This window comes from Pagrus major, chromosome 9, assembly GCF_040436345.1.
Source record: "Pagrus major chromosome 9, Pma_NU_1.0".
NCBI classification, from domain to species: domain Eukaryota; kingdom Metazoa; phylum Chordata; class Actinopteri; order Spariformes; family Sparidae; genus Pagrus; species Pagrus major.
In genome coordinates, this window is record NC_133223.1 from 15,127,539 (window position 1) to 15,147,781 (window position 20,243).

A 20,243-nucleotide genomic window follows, 5' to 3' on the forward strand; every position below is an offset into this window, starting at 1 on the left:
ATAAGGGGTAGCATATGACCAAAACAACCGCTAACTGTAGGTGCCGTTAGCTACTTAGCGCATTAAGCCATGCAGCTAGCAGTCCGGACTGTGAACCGGGGGAGTGGTGGTATTGAGACTGCTAGCAAGGGAGCTCTGAACCAGGCTGGGCCAGGTTAGCATGCTAACTTCAGAAGATATCTCTGCAGCAAAATACTGACATCATAATGTCAAAACTGATATATCTTCACACTCTTTATAGTTTGAGTTATTTTTTAAAAATATTTTCAACAAGAAAATCTTATCTTATCGCACCTTTAATCAACTTGTCGTCCTCTGCTAAATTCTCCGAATGGCTCCAATCTAAAGTACAATTTGAGGGAGACTTGTGCTCTTGTACTGACTGATTATAACATGGGGACATCTGCACAAAAAGCACAAGTACTTTTCCTCTATGGGGCTGAACACCACCTGCTAGTAGAAATCAAATTATTAAAAACACCCAATTAATTGGGCGACTCCCGCTCCAGCCTTTAATGACTGATAATGATGTACTGACTTACCAGATGAGTCTCTCGGAGAGAAATTTTATCAGGCTGAAAAACCGGAGGGAAAACACTGCTGTTAAACTCAAGTAATGTTAAGTCTGCATGGTCGGCCACGCATTTGGTGCTAATTCAGGAGCTTACATCTGAACAACAATTAGGCCAAAGACTCAGGAGTCCTCCAGTTCTTCCATTTATCCGAATTATTGGCTGGCACAAGATTTCTTAAACTGCACGGCAGCAACACCACAGCGAGCGTTACACGCCAACAGGAACACACAAACACTTCAGCACCCAAATCTGGGGCAAGATATGTATTAGATTTAGGATGGGAGTGAATCTCCCTGTGTGTGTGTGTGTGTGTGTGTGTGTGTGTGTGTGTGTGTGTGTGTGTGTGTGTGTGTGTGTCCACTGAGTGGTTTCCAGTGCCAAGGCCCAGAGGAGAGCCTCAGCCTCAGGCCTCACCCCACTAACACACATCATGATCACATCGCAGCCCTGAAGCGCCACCAACATTCCTTAACAGCCTCATTTTTTCCACACACACACACACCGAATGTATGCCTGCCTGGAAGATAAGAAAGGGGTGTAGCTAGTAGATGTCTCCAGCCTGGACAGTCATTAGTCATTAATGACTTGAACTAGTATTATCTGTGACACACATACACAGTGATAAAATGCCAGAGGATGACAGGAAATTTGGCATGAAACAGGAAGTGGAGAGGTGAGGGAGTGTGACATGTCCTGAAACAGTGGCAGAGATTATTTAAAGCAGGAATATAAGAGACAGATGTGTTCTGTATAGACCAACACTGCCAGGCTCTCTTGCTCTGCAGGTAACTTTAGGCCTAGTCAGTCGCATGTGCTTCCTCCCTGCAGCCGGTCTATAAGCAGCCTCCGGCATGGTGCCACTGTGCCACTTCATCACCAGGACACTCTGTCACGCTCCCTCCAGTCGTCGCGACGTCTGATTTCGACATGGCCTACAGCCGACAGGATCAGCATACCAGCCCTCTCCAGGATCACGTCAGTTTCAACTATGGGCGCACCTTCCGCTTTGACAGTTGCGTAATAGACCGGCCCTATCGCTTTAACTCTGTTACGCACACGCTCGGTGCTATGTAGTAACACCGCTATGAGATCTAATCTGCATTCAATTGAACAGTAATCACAGCGGATCTGCGCCCAAAGGAGGAGGCTTGCTTTCTGACCTGGGCCGGTGCCAACACTACCTTCCTCTGGCCTGGCCCGGCCCGGCCCTGCCCGGCGCGGCCTGCTAACCCTGGCCAGGCTGACCGGTCCCGGCCGGGGCGGCGCGTCAGACTGAGCGCAGCGGTGTGTGTGCGTGTGCGCGCTCCGAGTGTGCGTGTCACTCAGCTCCGTCCAATCTCAGTGAGTGACACAGATATATGACAGGGCTAAAGCTATCCGGAGCTAACGTCATGCTCGCTTGACACATTTTCGGGAGACATTTTGCCCACACTGGGCCTGGTGCATGCAGAGGAAAGGTAGGCTGCTCCAGAATAACAGGACTTGTACTTACTGCTGACTTTCATGCTGCCGAAAGCTGAGGGCTGCGGCACTGGTTTGCAGCTCTCCGCGAAGGATGTGGTCCTGGGCCGACCCGACATGATCCGATCCCTTTGATTCTCTCTCGACTCGGGAGACTGTGACTTGCTAAACGGCGGGGCTGATCGATCCGCCGAACCTTCTCATCCAAAAAGGATGACAGTAAATGAATAACACTAAAAATTCAGAGGAAAGACAGGCAGTAAAAGAGATCCCCCCCCCGTTTATCCCACGATCCTTCACTCGAGTTCACCTAATAAACTACCCTTTTCTTTCCCACCGACGGCCGATCACAGCATCATTTACTCCTTGTGCTCCAGGTTTTCTCTCAGCGGGCCTTTAGATGACAAGTCTCCGACTAAAATAGTCATGAATCTGGCCTCTCCCTGTGGCCCCCCGGTTAAAACCAATTGCGATTTCTTTCTGGATGCGGAATCAGTTTCACACCGACGAAGAGGGTTGAGATCAGGCGGTAAGAGAGCCGATCCGGGTCGGATCAAATGTAAATGCGGCGTTTTCTTGACAATTCGGGACACATGCAGCTCCTCTTCATATCCCGATGTGGAGGCTCAATGATCCGACTGCCATGGCGGCTCCCTCGCTATACACTAGCCTACAGACCGTCCAACGGAAAATCTGCCAGTTGCCACAGTCTTCCTCAACGGCTTCACGGGCTCGGCGCTCGCTCTCAATCCGCCCTCGCCGCCGTCAAATTTCGGTGTCTTCAGCGGGACCCCGGGCCAGAGAAAATGATGGTCTTAAAGCACAAGAGTGCGACGATACTGAATTTCTTTTTTTATTCCTTCCCCATAGGTTTCGGGCTCGCTGTCTTTGTCGCTGCGCACGCTAGCTACACCTTTTCCGTAAAGGGTTACAGGGACGGCTCCGCTCTCGTGGAAGGAGGTTCACGCTGTTGACGTAACCCGCGAGGGAGAATAGGAAAACTGTGAACGCGCAAACGGCGAATCTGGGGTGGCCGATTTAGCCAATCACAGAGGGTATCCTTCAGAAATGGGCGTTGACCGCGCTCCCTGTGGTCCAATAAGAACGCAGCTCTTGAGCACCACATGGCATAATTTTCTTGGCACCGCCCTCACGACTTCAAAGGCTTTTTCCCATGCCGCGACAGGGACAATGGGCGGGTCTGCTCCCAGGATTGATGACCTCGTCGGCCAATGGAGCTCCAAAACCCTCCTGTCAGTTCAAATGGCCCCAGCTGTCACAGAGCACCGGTGGTCATGCAGCACTGTTGCTATGTTAGTCACAAAAAGCCCATCCTCTCTCTCTCTTCCACACTTCTTTATACACGCAACCCTTTGGCACGTCCATTTAATTACTTTATAATTGTGGCAATGTGTGTGTGTGTGTGCATATGTGCCACCACAACTCTCCCTTCAGGTTCACTTGACCTCTTCACCTTTACCCTTTATATGTTTGCCCAATACTTTCTAGGAAGGTGCTCTTTATGAAGGATTTATATGTTGTACGTTGTTGCTTTATTAATGATAAATAAATAAATAAATAATACGCTTTTGTTTTGTTTTTTGTAGTACCTCCATTCCCACTACTACCTTGATTCACTGCACCATAGTTTACAGAGTAGGCCTCCATATGGCAGTGATGCTGCACACATTGGATATGTGTGTATGAACGTACCTATAGTAACAAAGTGTATTTATATGACTTTTTATTATTTTCATATGTTAGAATTTTAGGTTGCAAAATGTATAAGAATGAATTCACATTTTAAAAATCTAATTAAATGTAACTTTGTTGATGTTTTGTTTCCACATCTACATGTGGAAAAAAGCCATTCATGCATTACAGAAAAGCTATTAATAAGAACACATTTTGTGTTGCCAGGTTGTGAAAAACCTTCTTGTTGAAGCAAAGCTGCAGATAAATTAAATTGAAGTCCAAAATTGAAGAATTTTAGTTTAAAACATTAAAAAAGCTACTTTGCTAGCCATGTAAACTCCAACTCTCCCCTGGTAGTCTGGCTTGCTGCATGGCTAACTGAACTAACAGGTTACCAGTAGCTACAGTCCTGAAAGTATAACCAGAATACAATTAGCAGCAGTCAGCAGTTGCTCTGGTGAGATTTGTTGGGGGTATGAATTCAACATGTGGCCAATTCTTACATATTGCTCCTTTAACTTTGGTCCCTCTCGCCTACAGTCCTTTTTGCGTGTCATACAGTGGTCATACAGTCCAATTAGTCAAAGGGATTTTTCACAATTTGGCAACCAAAAAATGTTTAACTGAACATCAAAGTATTAGTAAATGATTTAATAACCATGAATAAAGTCATTAGTCACAACTTATAAACCCATTATAAAAGAGGATTTATTAGCAAGTGGTACCCTTTATGATTCTCCAGTGACTCTAAACCACTTGAGGTGAGGCCTATCAGAACTAATCTCCCTCTGTTATTCAGTTTAACTAGAATGGCCCTCAGGGAGTGCATACCTCCCCCATGATCCAGCAGTTCTGATTTTTACTCACTCATTGATACCAGCCACCTAAACACGCCCGATCCTTTTCATCAAGATCCATGCATAATTGCCTGAGAGATTAATGTAAATGTCGAAAAAAACGCCCTATCTGACGATGTTAAAGAAATTGCTGGATCGGTCACTTTTCCTGATCTACACCAATCCTCCATCCAAGTTTTGTGGAAATCCTTTCCGAGTAATCCTGCTGACAAACCAAAATGTACATGTGATCGACAACTATTTTTATCTCAAAATTCCTCAGTATGCCAGAATTGCTCATCTTGAACAGAATGCAGGTTACTCGTTCCAGCTTGGCGGGAGAGTATTTCCTCCCGCAGCAGTGATGCTGGTATTCTGTCTTTTGTGTGGTTTATTTATACTCCGTTATGCTCTGTATCAAAGGGAATTTCTCCCAGGCTGCCCTTCAATGGTCCATATGCAGAATAGAGAGCAGTAGCATCTCAAAAACCAGGCAGCAGAGCAGAAGTAATGTGAGACACTGTTTTTCCCTTCATAGAGCGACACCTCCCCCGGCAAACACACATTTTCCCATTAGCAGAGGAAAAAAAATACAGAGAGACAGAGTGGAGATAGTGGGAGGGAGAGTGAGGCCAAGACAGGAAAGAGAAATCTAAAAAAGAGGGGGAGTGTGCACTGCTTTTGTCTTTGTTGTGGGATATCATGAAAACTCCTGAACTCTCTCATCTATTCTGGTGGTGATTGAAGTCGTATGACACAGACGATGGTAAATATTCTAATCCTGGGAGGATGTGGCTGTTATCGTGGAAAGGCAAATGAAGGTCAGTTTTCACACTGTATATAACATCAAGACCAGGTTGGATTACCAGGTGTTGTCTGTGTAGCAAAGACTTTGTGTCAGTTTGATTAATTACAACATTTGGTTGGGATTATGCGTGATTAAAGTACAAAACTGAAATAATGTTAAAGTGACTCCTGCAATTTTACCCAAACTTGAGGCTTTCTATTACAGAGGAGTCTTCTGTCAAAATCTACAGTTAGTATTTCAGTAAATGTTATGCTTGCATGCTCATTATCCAAAATCATAAAAAAAAAACTTACTGGCACATAGATAAAACCTGGGGCAGTGTAGTGTTCAAAGATAGAAATACAGCTTTGTCGGCAAAATGGGCTGGAGGAATGAGAGTGAGGGGATTTAATAGCTGCTCACTTTTACCCTGTGCCCCCCCAGCAGGTTAATAGTGGCCCTACATGAAGCCAGATATTTATACACTTTCTGTTTGGTTGTACATGCTGTGGTGGCTAATTTTATCTACAGCAGTGGTTCTTGGGGTCTTTGAGGAGGGTCCAGGGGGTTTCCTACACTTTCCTGTAACTTAACATCCATATTCCCACAGCTGCCATTTTCCTCTGAAGGTGGGAAGCTTAAACGCTGGGATGAGGTTATGCTGCGATGTTTCATGGTTCCAAGTCATTTAAACATAAAGAATCGGACAAATCATTATCATTTCGCCACATCCCAATTTATCAGTGACTGAAACGATGATTAAAATAAAATCTGAATGGACATCGGGCCATATTTCAAGGTAATACTTAACATATTTGATCACCAATTAGCTGACGTTAGCATTTAGCCACCTCCTTCCTAGCAAACACTACTGTTTGATTACATCCAGTGCCGTTCTCTTCCAGTAAAATTAAAAGTGTTCAGGCTGGATTTATGTCTTGACTTTAGTATTGTGTGTATCAAACACTAAAACACTAATGATAAGACTTTGTCAGATTCCCTACTTTTATAGGACTTTTTATAGGACAACCTGGAACACAAGAGTATGACATTTGAGGGTCTGTGGTCTAACTTGTGTCAGTTTAGGGGTCCTTAACATGAAAACCAGAGAACAGCGGGGCAATCTCTCTTTCTCACACACAGAGACCAACACCCCAGATCACTGTGACCTTTGCACATTAAATACTCTTAATGAGTCAGGACAATAATCAATAATACTGAGAAAACTCAGACAAGTGCTATACAAGTGATAACTGATAACTGAGCCCTAGTTATTATTATCAGTCTTTTTTTATGTCAGCACGGGGACAAACATTTTTTCACATATTTCATAATCAAACTTAGAAAATGGGTCACCAGAATTTTGTTTCTCACTTCTCTCTTACATAGAAGCCTCTCAGGGCTTCCACATATTACCATTTTGCATCTCAACACAATAGGTGTTTGCTTTTCGGTCCATAGTCCACCATTACATTTTAGTTTTGGTCCTCCAAGGGGAAAGGTTTGGGCACCCCTGCTCTAGACGATGTAGGAGATTTGGAAATGAAGGCAAAACTCAGATAAAAGGGAAGATCAACATTTTAAGGAATGTGTTTGACAATGTAAAAACATAAAAAGGAGACAGAAAGTAGTTCTGTACAACAAAACATCCACTAATAAATAACCAAATAAATACAGTACTTGCACAGTATACTGTACATTTTAACTGTTCTGTAACAGCCTTTAATTTTGCTGTCTGGGTTTAATCTAAATGTCAGACGTAGACATTTTTGGAATGTAAGAGTTTCCATTTGACAGCAAAAATATACAAATAATGACATAAGTAATATCAAAAAGCAAATAGCATTGTGCTTTGAGCTACAAAAAAGTCTAATTGTCTCATAAGTAAAATAACTACTTTTCCTCATGATGCAATATTCAAGAATACCAACAATCTTTTCATACAGAATGCAAAAGCTACAGTCATATGATCTCCCATTATCGATGCACAATGAACTTCATGCTTTATCCTCAAAGCTAATTTTGTACAATATTTCTTGGGACATGAATACAAGAGGTGGAAATGGATGAACATGTAAAGTGCAGTGAACCTGTGCTCATACAAAGGTTGGTTTGATGTCTTCTTTGAATACCACAGGGTGTGAGGGGCGGTACAGGCTGGTATAGCCTTCATACTCGCTGTCAGAGTCTGAGGAGCTGTCTGAGGACATGAGGGAGCCTCGCTGCCGGCAGGAGTCACAGTAGGGGCGGTGGTAGTAACAGTAGTCTGTTGAGCTGCTAGAATCAGAGTCCCAGGACCCACATGAGTCTCTAATGTGTCTGCGGTGCTGCTTGTTATCACCACCCGCCTCCACATCAGGTGGAGCTGTGTGGTTGCGTTCGGCACAGGGCAACACTGAACATCTGTGGGACCTTGAAACGCACCGCCGACATTTTCTTATCATTTCATTCCCTTCCGCATCCTCCTCTTCCTCCTCCAGCTCAAGGTCAGTGTTGTGAGCCTGGAAGAGGGCACCATCCGCAGCGACCCCATCAGGGTGCTTGCCTGGATTTTGGTGTTCACAGTTCTCCCTTATCCTCCCACAACCGGCAGCCTCTGAACCTGTATAGAAGCAGGCCAAGCCTCTCCTGGAGGAGTGAAAGGGCGGCCGACGTTTCCTCATCGCATACGGGGAGATGCTGGGGTAGCGGAAGAGAACAGGTGGAGGGTGAGGGGAGCATGGTGTCCGCAGGGAGAGCGGCGAAAGTGCGGAGGCTTCGGGAAATTTTAGCTGAGAAGGCCTTCTGGGTGTCTGTCCGGGAGATCGAAGTGCGGTCTCCAAGACTGCATCCACGCTCAGCTCCTGGAGGATCTCCTGCAACTGCTCACTGCTGACAAAACCAGTCGGTCTGGCATTTGTTTCCAGATGGGATGTTAGGCCTCTCTGATTGTTGAAAGTTTCAACTTGAAAGGGGTTTAACGCTCTACGGGATTGTAGAGAAGTGACAAAGTGGACTGTCTCTTCTGCTGTCCTGAGTACGCCAGGGGACTGGAGGGACTCTCCTGTTCTGGACTCAGCTGGGTCTCTGCCTGTAGGGTCAGTCATAGAGACACCTCTTTGGTTTCCCCCTGTATAAATGTCATCAGGGAGAGGAGAGGAAGCAACTACAGGGTTTAAGGAGTTTTGAGCAGAAGGAGGCTCGGAGGACGGTGTAACTGCAGGTGGTGAAACAGCCGCAGAGGTGAGGTGAGGGGAGGGATATGGCAGCGAGAGTCTGGATTTAATTTCTCTCTGAGGTAGAGAAGATAAAGACGGGCCGTCGGACTGAAGCTCTGTGGTCTGAGTGGAGGAGGAGTTGAGGTTGGTGTTGGAGGAGTCCATGTCCTGGTCCTCGGGGGGCTGGCTGGCTGACATGAGGCGCAGGAGTTTATCCTTGGCGTTGCTCACCTGCTCCTGCAGACTGTCGATCACGGCATTTTTCTGGAAACAGTCACGACAAACAGAAGCTTAAACATCTTGAGACATACGAAGAATATGTTAGAAAAATGATATTTCCTATTCCCCTTGCTTACACATGTTCATGTCACACAGTATATAAAGTTTTTTTTTTTTTAAAAAACTGTGCTACTAGAAGGCTAAAGGTAGGAAAACAATGTAACTATTCTTTTTTTGCGCAAGGACTAACTTTAAGGAGAAGGGTAACGTAGATCAGTGACATCACATTAGAACACAAATCTGCATCATAAGATTATTAGAAAAGGATTCACTGGAATCGAATCTAATATTCTACAAGATTTTCTTATTGTATAGTATATTTTGTGAGAAAAACAATGCAGTACCTCATTAAGGAGTTTTTTCATGGAGTTGTTCTCCCCCAGCAGGTAGTAGATCTCATCCTGGCTGTACACTGACGGCTGGCTCTTACTGGGGCTGCTGAAGTACTTGGCCATCTGACTTGGGTTGTTCTGATCCTCTTCAAACTGCCGCCACTGGGTCAGCTGCAGTGGGTGAGTAAAACAATGCAGTACATTAGGCACTGTGGTAGTAAATGTCACCATGACCATTTGACGCGGGACCTCTTGACCAGGTGTGTTTGAGCATATTGCTCACAGTTCAACTATTTCCTTCCTTTCCACTGGGGATGCATTCCTTTATTGTATTATTATTATTGCCAGACACTTAGAGAGTCATAAACCTGTTTGCAACAGCCTACGTAATTTTGAGTCATAAACACCTTCTGTGTGAGTCACACTCCACTGATAGACATGGCAAACTGACACGCATATGGAAAATGGAGGTGTGGGCACCACAGTCACTCACAGGATTTACTACTTGTGTCAAAATAAAAAGAGAAAGTCGTCTCATTCACGCATCTCTTATTCATGATTCTGTCGTATGTCTCTCTATCTGCAGTTTCTGCCTGTCTGACTGACTGTCTGTCTGTTTTTAATGCTGGTTTCCAGACATACTATCCTATGATTAGATGGCGGTTCTGCCAGAAAAAGGGCTTTCTGTTGGTTTTGCTCCTACAAAAGTGTCAGTATCAATCACCAGAAACAAGCAGATGTCAGAGGTGTTTCCAAGGAATCCTGTCCTTTCTCCAGACCTTGCAACTAGACATCTCTTTCATGCATCTTGTGTGTATATCATGAGTCATTTTTACTCCTACCTGAGGCACAAACAGCATGCAGTTGGTAGCCAGAGTGCAGATGAAAATTGCTCCAGCCACGGTGCTGTAGACTAGGTTGGGCCAGGCGTGCAGGAAGATGGACACCGGGACGGCCACAGCAGAGGAAAGGGTGACCAGAGTGACCACTGTTATGATGGTGGGAGACTGGTTGACTGGAGGGTGGCTGACATTGCTTGTAAGCCCAGCTAGATAAGTCCCATAGAGGAGAAGACACCCCTACAAGAGAAATGCAGGCACAAAGTAAAGACAAAGGACAAAGAAAATCTGTCTTTTGTAAAAAATGTTGAGGTCTGTCAGTCTCTAGTAAGTACTGGAGATATGGTTTGTCTTTTCTAAATAAAGAGACACATGAAATGAAATGTAAATCAATAAATCCTTTTACCATAACAACACAGGAACTCAACGCAGCTTATTACAGTATTCTAACAAAACAGAGTTTACTGACCTTCTGCACAGCAATGATGATAACCCACATATCTGAGTATACAGAGGAACAGGTGTCCAGCTGAGACAAAGAATAGGAAACGTCTCTTTCCACCACCTAAATCAGGAAAAATCAAACAGTGTCAGTCAGTTGAAACCACCAACTTGTCTATAATTCATTGCATTGTAAGATGATGGAGTTTCTTTCTTAGATTTTAAGTGCTATATGTCATAATCCTCACACTGTTCTCTAATTAAACAAAACCAAATCTTAACTTGTTTTACAACTTGCTTTTCAGCCCAATATTAAACATAAAGTTCTACCTTGACAACAGCACCGACAGATCGTGAACACCTGATGGGGTCTGTGAGGTTCCAGGCGGTGAGAACCAGCATGTCCACCAGGATCAACAGAGCCACCAGGCCCATCAGCTGGATGTCTCGGATGATCTGAGACAGAAAGTCATAAAATTGCATCATTGTCATACAGTTACAAAAATAATTTAGTTATTAGACAGCATTTTCATCCACATCACTCTGGCAGCTCTGTGTTACACTTTACAGACACCTGTTAGGGAATATTATAATTCTCTTTTGGAAGTGACACATAAAAGTAAGTTATCAAAGGAACTAAAAAGCTCCCAGTGAGCGTGTACCAACCTCTGAAAGTCCTCTGAATTTGTAAAGGTAACACTTTATAGAAACCATCATTAATAAATGGTACTTTTATAGTTAATTACTCTTTAGTTGATAACCTAAGTGTTAACAAACGGTGAAATGCTTTGTTAACCATTTATTAATCAATTGTTCATTGTAAAGTTGCAGCTGATGTTTATTATACTTTTTAAGAGTGAAATAATTAAATAAAGCTTAATTAATTATTTACCATCTATCAATGATTATTATTATAAAGTGTTACCAGTATTTGGATACATGTGCCAGGATTTATTTATTTTCTGTAATTAACAGCAGTAGCTTTTGAAGACATCATTTTCAAAAATGTTAACGCTCCCATATTGTGTTCATTATCAGGTTCATAATTTTACTTTAGGGGTCTACTGGAAGAAGTTTAAATGTTTTATTCTTTAAAACAACATATTATTGTTCTCATACAGTCCACTGCTGCAGCACCTCTATTCACCCTCTGTCTGAACACCTTGCTCTTTAAGGCCAAAAAGCATGCGTATATATATATATATATATATATATATATATATATATATATATATATATATATATACATATATATATATGTATATATATATATATATATATATATATATATATATATATATATATATATATATATATATATATAAACAAAGCTTTCCTCTGAACACCCATTTAAAATATAATCAATGCACCCTGAAGCAACTGGAAGACAAAAATAAACCCAATACAGCATCGGAGCATGCTTACCACTCTCTTGTCAGGCACTCGCTGGGTGAACACTCTGTACAGTCTCCACGTTTTCCCCAGAATTGGGCCAAACACCAGGGTACTGCCGACACAAAGAGTCCAGATCCGAGCCTGTAGGAGAGAGCTCTGCATAACTATCCAACATTGATTTATCCAACAATATAATGGGGGATTGAAGGAGACTATGGCTTACTTGTAGCACAGCTGTAGATGCTCCACCTTGTGAGTGTGTTCGTTCATCAATGGCAAACAGGAAGCCGCTGCTGTAGGTGAGGACGCTTCCAAAGAGAGTCAGGACATTCAGGTTGGGACTGGACATCTTCACTATCCTGATGAGGCAAAACATGCAAAAATACAACTGATTCATTCATTTCTGTAGATAGCTCTTTAATGTGAAGGTATGTGTTTCACTTTGTAGTCTACCTGTTGTTTTTGAAGCGCAGGGTGAAGAGGAGGAAGCAGAAAGCCAGCAGGATGCCAAAGGAGAGCAGCGTCCACACCACAGCACTTAACACTGGAGAGAGAGTCCGCCTCGGGAGCTCCACTGCTACCTGTACACACACACACACATGTGCACATGCAAACTCCTTAAAATGAAGTCTTAAATAATACAGATGTTACTCACACACATGTGCATTATTTGGTTATTGTTTTATGTGTTCTAAACTCTCAGTTTTGTAAATGATGGATGAAATAAAAAGATGTACAGGACTCAGATGATTAAATGAGCTTTATTCAGGCAAACAACACACATCAGGCTAGACCTCTGCTAACTTCCATCTGAAAATGAGAAATAATAAAATAGTTGAAAGAAGTCAAACAACAGAAAGAGATACAATGCTGTCAGATTTTAGACATTGGGTTTATATGATATATTATATTTATATGATCGGCATGCTGGTGATGTCGCCCTGTACCATTGTAAAATTGTGATTTAAAAGGCGTCCCACCAGAGAGCACAATAAAGTGGTGTGTCCCCTCAGAGTTGCTGTCAGGCAGGAGTTGTTGGTGTTTGTGACAAGAGTGTAAATGAAAAGAAGTGTGTTGCTGCACAGTTAAGCGAACCGAAGTCGCTTGGTTACATGGGTGGCAGCGATATTTCCCCTCTGCGGGCGTCGTTAGTTTGTTTCTCTCAACCGTGCAGTTGTTATTTGTGTTATCTTAGCTTAGCCGGCTAACTTTGTTTCAAGCCTCTGAGGATGAATACAACTAAGTTAAAGACATGTGGTGTGGGGTTGAAGAGCCCTTTAAAACCAGCACTGGTGAGTATGCCTTAGGTGATGGTCCTCTATCACGATATTTCACTGTGGACATTGTCATATGCCAGTGTGAAAGTAGTTCAGTAGACATCGACTATTTTCTTTTTCTTTTTTTTTTTTAATTCTCTGTCACACTTTGGTTAGGTTTAGGCAACCAGTAAGATTTATGAATAAGTCATGGTTTGAGTTCAAATAGACACAGCACTACAGATGTGTATGAAAGGCTATCTTCACCCATGTGCATATTTTTTCAGTCTCTTTCCCAATTCGCCAGGCATTAAAAAGAAATGAATGGTCAGTTGAAATGTAATTGTATGAACAACAAAGCGATGTCAGATCATGCTTCAACATTGACAGATGAGATGACCAGAGGAGCAGAGTTGACCCCGCAGTGATTACGGCGGGGGTTCAAGTAGGCGAAAAGTCTTTCATTGAATGAGTATCCAGTGAAGGAGTAGATATGACTAGCAGCGTCCACGTTGTAAAAGGAAACCTGCCCCCACTCCACATCCACATACACCCCGACTTTCTGGGGCTTCTCGACCAGCGGCACACATACGGGAGTGGTGGCTAGGACCCAGTAGCTGTTGTCCTTTCTCATCCCCAGGGCCCAGTAGCCACTTTCAGGGTTCAGTATATTTCCTCCTTTTCTGTTGACAGATTCCAGGCCAACTCCAATATCCCACTCTGTCTTCCCTTTCACCAGGACCTCATAGTAGAACCTGCCAGAGGAGAAACCCTCCTTCCCCAAAACGCTGACACCTGGGTAGAATCTCTCCGGGTTGTTCGGGAGGTTCAGCGCTATGTCGCAATGAAAGACTTGTTTCTTGTTCTCAGACAGCACCAGTTTGGGATGAGCTGTATCAGGGTCCAAAGTCACATCCACAGCACACTGCTGAGCCCTCTGAAATTCGGTTACACAAAGCCTCTTCACCTCAGCTTTTACCTCCTCCTCCAACTGACACACTGCTCTCCTGAGAGCTCTCCTCACCGAGCCCACATATACAGCACTCTCTGCGCAGGTGTCTGACCAGTCTTTGGTGGCTGGCAGTGTGGAGACGGCTGTAAAGCTCTGGAGAAGGTAGAGGTCATCCTTTGTGTTTGAGAGCTGCTCCAGCTCAGCGTTTCTCCGCCTCAGCTCGTCAATCTCTTGCTCCAGCTCCACGATGAGTGCGTTGGCCCTGCTTTCAACTTGCGTCTGCTTTGCAGTGATCACCTCCACCACCTCAGTGTGCGCTCTCTGGACAAGGTGGAGCAGTTTGTTGAAGACTTGCGAACTCTCCTCAATCTCTCTTTCCGTGTTTCCTCTGCTGAGCTGAACGGTTTGAGTGATTTCGCTGATTTTCTGCAGTCTGTTGTTGATCATTTCTCCCACCTCTGCATTTATCCTTCCAATCTGAGCTCTCTTGTCTCTACTCTCATCCTCTATAGGTACAGTGTGATGAGCGCTGTGCTCTTTCTTGATGCAGATCTGGCACACATACATCTGGTCAGTGTTACAGAACCTGTCCAGGAGTTTCTCGTGTTTCTTACACACTCTGTCTTGCATGTTCATCACGGGGTCAATCAGGTGGTGTTTCTTGAAGGTGCCGAGAACATGATGGGGCTCCAGGTGAGTCTCACAGAAGGAGGCCAAACAGTCCTGGCAGGATTTAAAAGCCATGACTCTTTTTCCAACACAAACATCACACAAAGCTTCCTCTTTATGGCCGGAATATTGGTCAACAGAACTGGCTTCATTTTCGTCTTTCTTTACCAACGACTTCTTGAACTGAGAAGCCAACTCGGATATGAAGGTGTTAACTTTGAGCTCAGGCCTCCTGTAGAACTTCTGCTTGCATATGGGGCACTGCGACAGATTAGCAGTATGCCAGTATTCTTGTATGCAGTCCCTGCAGAAGTTGTGCCCACAAGGAGTGGAGACGGGCTGGTTGAATATATCCAGACAGATGGGGCAAAGAAGCTGCTCCTCAGACAGCACACTGCCAGCAGTAGCCATATCTGGGAACACATCCAGAAAGAGAAGCAGGTGGGACCTTATGGAATCAACTGGCTCCAGTCCCTGTGTTTTTTTTCTTTACACTATACTGTTAGGTTTAGAAACAGTTGTGCCTTGTGAGCCGCCTATGTCCACAAATAGTAACAAATGCATGGTGTTAAATTTCATCGCAGCATGTTTCATTTTAGCAGAAGAGTTTTCATGTCTACTGAGTTCAACAGAGAGTAATGAAGAGAAAGTGTTAGTACATTAAAATAAAATAAAACTGAACATTAAAATACAATCTTGTCACATAACCATTACCATAACAAAGCAAACACAGTGCTCACACTGTTCCTTTCCCCTTAGGTGATGATTATATCTGCATTTTAAGACGGGTGCATGCATAAATTAACATCATAAAGCACGGAGGAAATCAAAGAGATAACTCACCTCGCTTCAGTGTGGTGTAACAGGCAGAGGAGCGGAGTCTGACAGAGGATGTGTGTGTTCTCACAGTGTTATACCACTTTAGTTTCTATTTGCTGTGCCCGCCTCATGTTGCTGGGCTTCGCTCATTCTTCTCTTAAAGGCACCGGTGACTGAGATACTAAATATAGCCTCGCTAGTCGATCGTCAGTATGAACTATGACCCGATTCCTCAAGTGGTAAATAAATTTGCTATTTGCATGGGTGCAAAAACTGCAACCAGGAACTTTAAAACACATTTTTTAAATGTAAACCATTCTTTCAAAAATCCAGTCTGGTGCCTTTGATGTGATTGGTTTGTTAGATGAACTGTCAAAATAATAGACTACATATTTAATTGAAATATCTAGATTTAGACTGTATAGGAAATCGTTTTACCCTTTAACCTTTTGGAGGGCCAAAAATATTCTGTTACTCAGCCATGCTGGACTTCAACCTATATCTGCCAACATGTCTGCACGTATGAGATGGCCATAAGTCAGCATTGGAACTGCCATTTGTGTGTGCGTGTATATATACATATACAGCATAAATACATTTTATTTACAGTAAATATATATATGCATACACTAGTGTTTCCATGTATGTGTGTTTACATGCACTATGTATTTATATACTATCGTTGGATTTGCATATTTTGAGCATCTGTGTCTACCTGCATGCATGTGCATGTGTGTGTGCGTGTGTGATTACCGTGCTGAGGCCGCATAGTCTCTGCAGAATGTCGAGGCCCTCCTGCCTGTTGACCCCTGAGTGGATGAAGCAGAGTGAGGAATCACACTGGGAGCTGCAGTTCAGCTCAGGCTCCATGACTGACCCCAGTCTGTCCAGTTTCAGACACACATCCTGAGGAACAAACACACCACATGTAGGATATGAGGAGATGTGAATATAAACACATTAATCTTTGTAAAAATTGACCTGCAAACATTAAGAGGGGAAATCCATACATTTGTTGTCCTCAGTTACCCTTTTCACTGCACCTTTAAAAAAAAGAGCTCCAAAACAGAGCGCACTGAAGACCGGGGAGGCACATTTGATTCTGCTTCTATTTTCAGGTCTATAATTCACCAAATAGCTGTGAGACTTTTGGCCACCACAGTGTGGTGCTCTGACAGAAACCTCTGAGAAGAGGAGCAATGGGAGCATGGATGTGATTTCACACAGCACTGATATAACACCAAGAAAAAGCATGAAATCATAGGCACAAATAAACCCAACAGACACTAAGATCAGGATGAAACTAAGGTTAGATTAAAAATATACAAATAAAACATCGGTTATTTATCACCACAAAACAAACTGAGAATCCAGGACTCTGCCTGTGTGACAGGAAGCCCTGTGTGTTTCTGCTTATCCTTATTTCCACTAGCACTACGTCATCACGGAGGTAAACCAGCCAACACTCACACTGTGCTGCGACAGACATCTGTGCACACGGTGAAAGACAGAGCGAAACTGCAATACACCAAAGCTATCATTTGCAGTTTCACCGAGGGCCACATAAATCTGCAATCAGCCCCATTATGTAAGGCATCTGAGAATGAAGACGTAAACTTCGGAGAACATCAACAAACAACTGTTTGTCGCTCTTGCCACAGGCATTTTTATGAGGCTGGCAGTGCTGCACTGACATGTTGCAGGTTTAATTATGCGGTATCACCTGATACTCTGAGCTGTAACTATGAGAGTCTGATCGCTGTAAACGCCGCAGTGACTCAGGAATACGTTGTTGAGACGACCACTTGTATCAATACTAATTGGCAGACAGGTGAGTGTTTATGTGAGTAGCGTGTTAGACAACACGTCTTGTCGTCTGTGGAATGACTAAGACACCCGCAGGGCTCTGAGAAATTTGGATCATGGGATTCAACCAAAACAGAGCATTGTGGGAAATCAGTCGGAAACTAAACTGGGTTAAATATTGGAAGGAAACTACACAGTCATCCACCCAGCATGAGGTATCTGAGCAATTTACTATGTATGAGTAAAAAAGTGAATCCCACTGACCCACTTTCAGAAATTAAAGGGGCATTATGTAGTTTTGGAGAAGAAATTCAAACTGAAAATTAATATTTACAATATTAATTAATATAAACCCAGAAATATGTTTTCCATAACTGAATAAACAAGCTGTTCTCAGAGGAAAATAAGGTCCTCAGAACACTGTCTGAAGCTAGAAAGGTGGCAGGGTCCGCCACATATAAACAAAGTAAAACAGTATGAAATTGTGTTGTCCTTTAAGGTCAGTTTGTTTATTTAGTTTATTAAGGCATTAAAAAAAACAGTCTGTGAAGATCTTTCATTTCTGATTAAAATTTCTTCCCCAAAACTACATAGTGCCCTTTTAAGTGAAGCCCACCGTGACCCATTTCCAGCAATTAATGGTGTCAACAGAACAATGAAGCCCAGCCGGCAGCATATCTGGGAAATGTCTGGAGTTCCTGTCCGTGTCCTTTCGTCACTTTCCAAGTTTAGATCACAGTTCTGCTGCTTCCTGCAGGAAAAGCCGGCAGAGAGAGGCATTTCCGCCAGTTTTTTGAAATTCACCTCTGGTAGGTTTCAGTTTGGGAGAAACCCAGCCACCCTGCAGAGGTCAACAAAGGTCGGCCAACATCCAGCAGTGAGGGTCACTGTGTAGGTAGCAGCGAGAACAGGGCCCTTCTCCGGGCTGGGTTAGGTTTTATGGACATGTTTTGACAGTTCAGAATAGTCATGAGGAGTGTCTTTTGAAGTCCTGAAGGCTAAACCGCAACTAATACCTGAGCTACTTGTGGCCTTGGAAGTCTTACTTAAGTGTAGGGCGGGCCTAACATGTGCACATCTTAGCTTTCACTTGCTCCGTGGCCCCTGGCCCTCTCTTTCAGTCCCATTTCTCTTGAATTTATTATATCTGAAATATGTTTTCTGACAAGCCTTTGGGCTCAGAGAGACAGAACCGAGTTTTCTACTGCCTTTACCATAAAACTCTTAATAGGAGAAGTGGAGTAAAGCCTATTCATATTGTCAATCACTCTGTTTCTCTTTTAAGATTAGTAACCACGGGCGCTGCCAGATGTAAAGCCCGGTTCAGGGGCCAATATTGAAACATTCCTCCTCAGTCTGTAATCCGTTTATGAGTTTATTCTTTAAGCTGAGTTAGAATGCAATTACTGGCAATGAAATCCCGCCTCGGGCCGGACCGGCGGACGTCACTCCATGCGCACATTTTACAGTCTGGTTACACATAATCAAATTAGTCAGCCCAATCTGTCAATACATATAACCATGTGACCATTTCAGCCGTCACACCTGACGAAATGCGCCACAGTGGGCATGTTTTTAAAATGGTTACTAATGACGAAAGACACATTTTAGGGAATATATAAATAATGGGCTACTTAGTTATCATAAGAGAATATCATTATGTTATATTGTAATCGTAATAATGTAACAGCGGCGCCTATAAATGTGTGACCTTCCTCAGCAGCGGGTTCATTTTTGCGTAAAAGATGCGTAAAAACGTGCCCACTCGCGGCTGCAGCGATGCACGTGGATGGTTAAACAGCAAAGTAGTCAATCAAACTGCTTCAGAGGAAATTAAGACCTGGACCAGTAAAGGAAGAAAGAAACGACACCACAAAATAAGGGAGTAAAAGAGCAAACCTCGGTCTCCAAAGCGCATGGACGATCCAGCCGCCTCGTCCCGCTCCGGGCTCCATCGCGCAAGACTCAGAAACGTTATAAAAGTTGAAAATGAACGACTGGAGAGTTTGTTATCTAACATAGCTGCAAAGGTCCCATAGCTGCAGACTTGTAATGAATCCAAAGCGACTTAATCTGTCAGCTCACAGCCCGAGAAGATCCTGTCAGTCAGGGAAAAAGTTCACCAGACTGCCAGAGCTTTCATCTGAGCACTGAGGGAGGGAGGCGTGCGTGTGTCAGAGAGAGGAGGTGTGTTAGTGTGTCTGCTCTCTCTCGCTCACACACACTCTCTCACTTTCTTTTGTAAGCTTTCCAGCTCCAACTGCCCACCAAAATGGGTTTCAGAGTGTGATGTGAGCCACGTGGTGCAGGAGGGTTGTGGCAGTGTGGGTCCAACATGTCACAGGAGCCCCCGGGGGACTGGGTGGCATATGGGACAGGGCGGCAGAGGCTGTGTCCACAGTGCAAATAAATACACTGAATAACAGCACTTGTTTTAATGGAAAGAGAAACACACATCATCTGTGTTGTGTTTTTCAAAAGCAGGCCTCCACCAGGGACGGCAGAGAGATTGGCAATATTGTTCGGTCGTCTGGTGAATCACATTAATGGACAAGACAGAGAGCTTCTGTCTGAGAGCAGTGAGCCAGCAGAGATATTTCTGCATTTGTTCCGGCAGCCATAAGAGACATAAAGGTGTTATTAAGACGTCACGGAGATTTATAGTGCGAGCCTCCACACAGGGTCATTCCTGACGAGGGAGTGTCACCACTACTGACAGCTGTAGGTGGGGAGCAGAGACACAAAGAGAGGTTATTAAAGAAGAGGAGAATATGTGGCTATGCATCCAGTCATCACCCCCCCGATTCAGCCACTGACACACACTTGCACAGAGTTTTCTTTCACACGGATGCACTTCGTGTCAGACTGTGCTCAAATTTTCTGTCTTTGAAAGTTGAATCCTGG

The 20,243-nt window shown here is 43.7% G+C and overlaps 3 protein-coding genes across 4 annotated transcripts in view; all 3 read right to left on the bottom strand.

Annotated features, from left to right (window-relative positions):
* Positions 1-2,964, bottom strand: part of gsk3ba (glycogen synthase kinase 3 beta, genome duplicate a) — a 37,522-nt gene extending 34,558 nt beyond the window's left edge. The window contains exon 1 of one of the 2 annotated variants that reach the window (XM_073474347.1): positions 2,068-2,964. In XM_073474347.1, the coding sequence (XP_073330448.1) occupies positions 2,068-2,155 (88 nt within the window). In that variant the 5' untranslated portion in view covers positions 2,156-2,964. The remainder of the gene's footprint in view (positions 1-2,067) is intronic. The other variant, XM_073474348.1, reaches the window with a different exon arrangement.
* Positions 2,965-6,802: 3,838 nt separating this feature from the next.
* Positions 6,803-19,364, bottom strand: gpr156 (G protein-coupled receptor 156). Its single transcript, XM_073473380.1, has 10 exons — positions 19,239-19,364; positions 16,287-16,439; positions 12,291-12,418; positions 12,061-12,196; positions 11,868-11,978; positions 10,773-10,898; positions 10,471-10,566; positions 10,005-10,241; positions 9,175-9,333; positions 6,803-8,815 (listed from the first exon to the last, which is right to left on the bottom strand). Exons 2-10 carry the CDS (start codon positions 16,401-16,403, stop codon positions 7,451-7,453), a joined length of 2,475 nt encoding a protein of 824 aa, XP_073329481.1. The 5' UTR covers positions 16,404-16,439; positions 19,239-19,364; the 3' UTR covers positions 6,803-7,450.
* On the bottom strand, positions 13,366-15,125 carry LOC141002179 (zinc-binding protein A33-like). The gene has a single exon (XM_073473381.1). The coding sequence runs from the start codon at positions 15,123-15,125 to the stop codon at positions 13,464-13,466; it is 1,662 nt and encodes a 553-aa protein (XP_073329482.1). The 3' UTR covers positions 13,366-13,463.
* Positions 19,365-20,243: the final 879 nt, after the last annotated feature.

What these genes read in the sequence shown, in the direction of transcription:
- LOC141002179 (XM_073473381.1), bottom strand. Translation starts at nt 15,125, where the DNA reads ATGGCTACTGCTGGCAGTGTGCTGTCTGAGGAGCAGCTTCTTTGCCCC.
- gpr156 (XM_073473380.1), bottom strand. Translation starts at nt 16,403, where the DNA reads ATGGAGCCTGAGCTGAACTGCAGCTCCCAGTGTGATTCCTCACTCTGC. An exon ending in GACTATGCGGCCTCAGCACG is followed by an intron (nt 12,419 to 16,286) that starts GTAATCACACAC and finishes GTGTGTGTACAG; the next exon opens with GTAGCAGTGGAGCTCCCGAG. An exon ending in TCATCATTGCTGTGCAGAAG is followed by an intron (nt 10,242 to 10,470) that starts GTCAGTAAACTC and finishes TTTCTCTTGTAG; the next exon opens with GGGTGTCTTCTCCTCTATGG.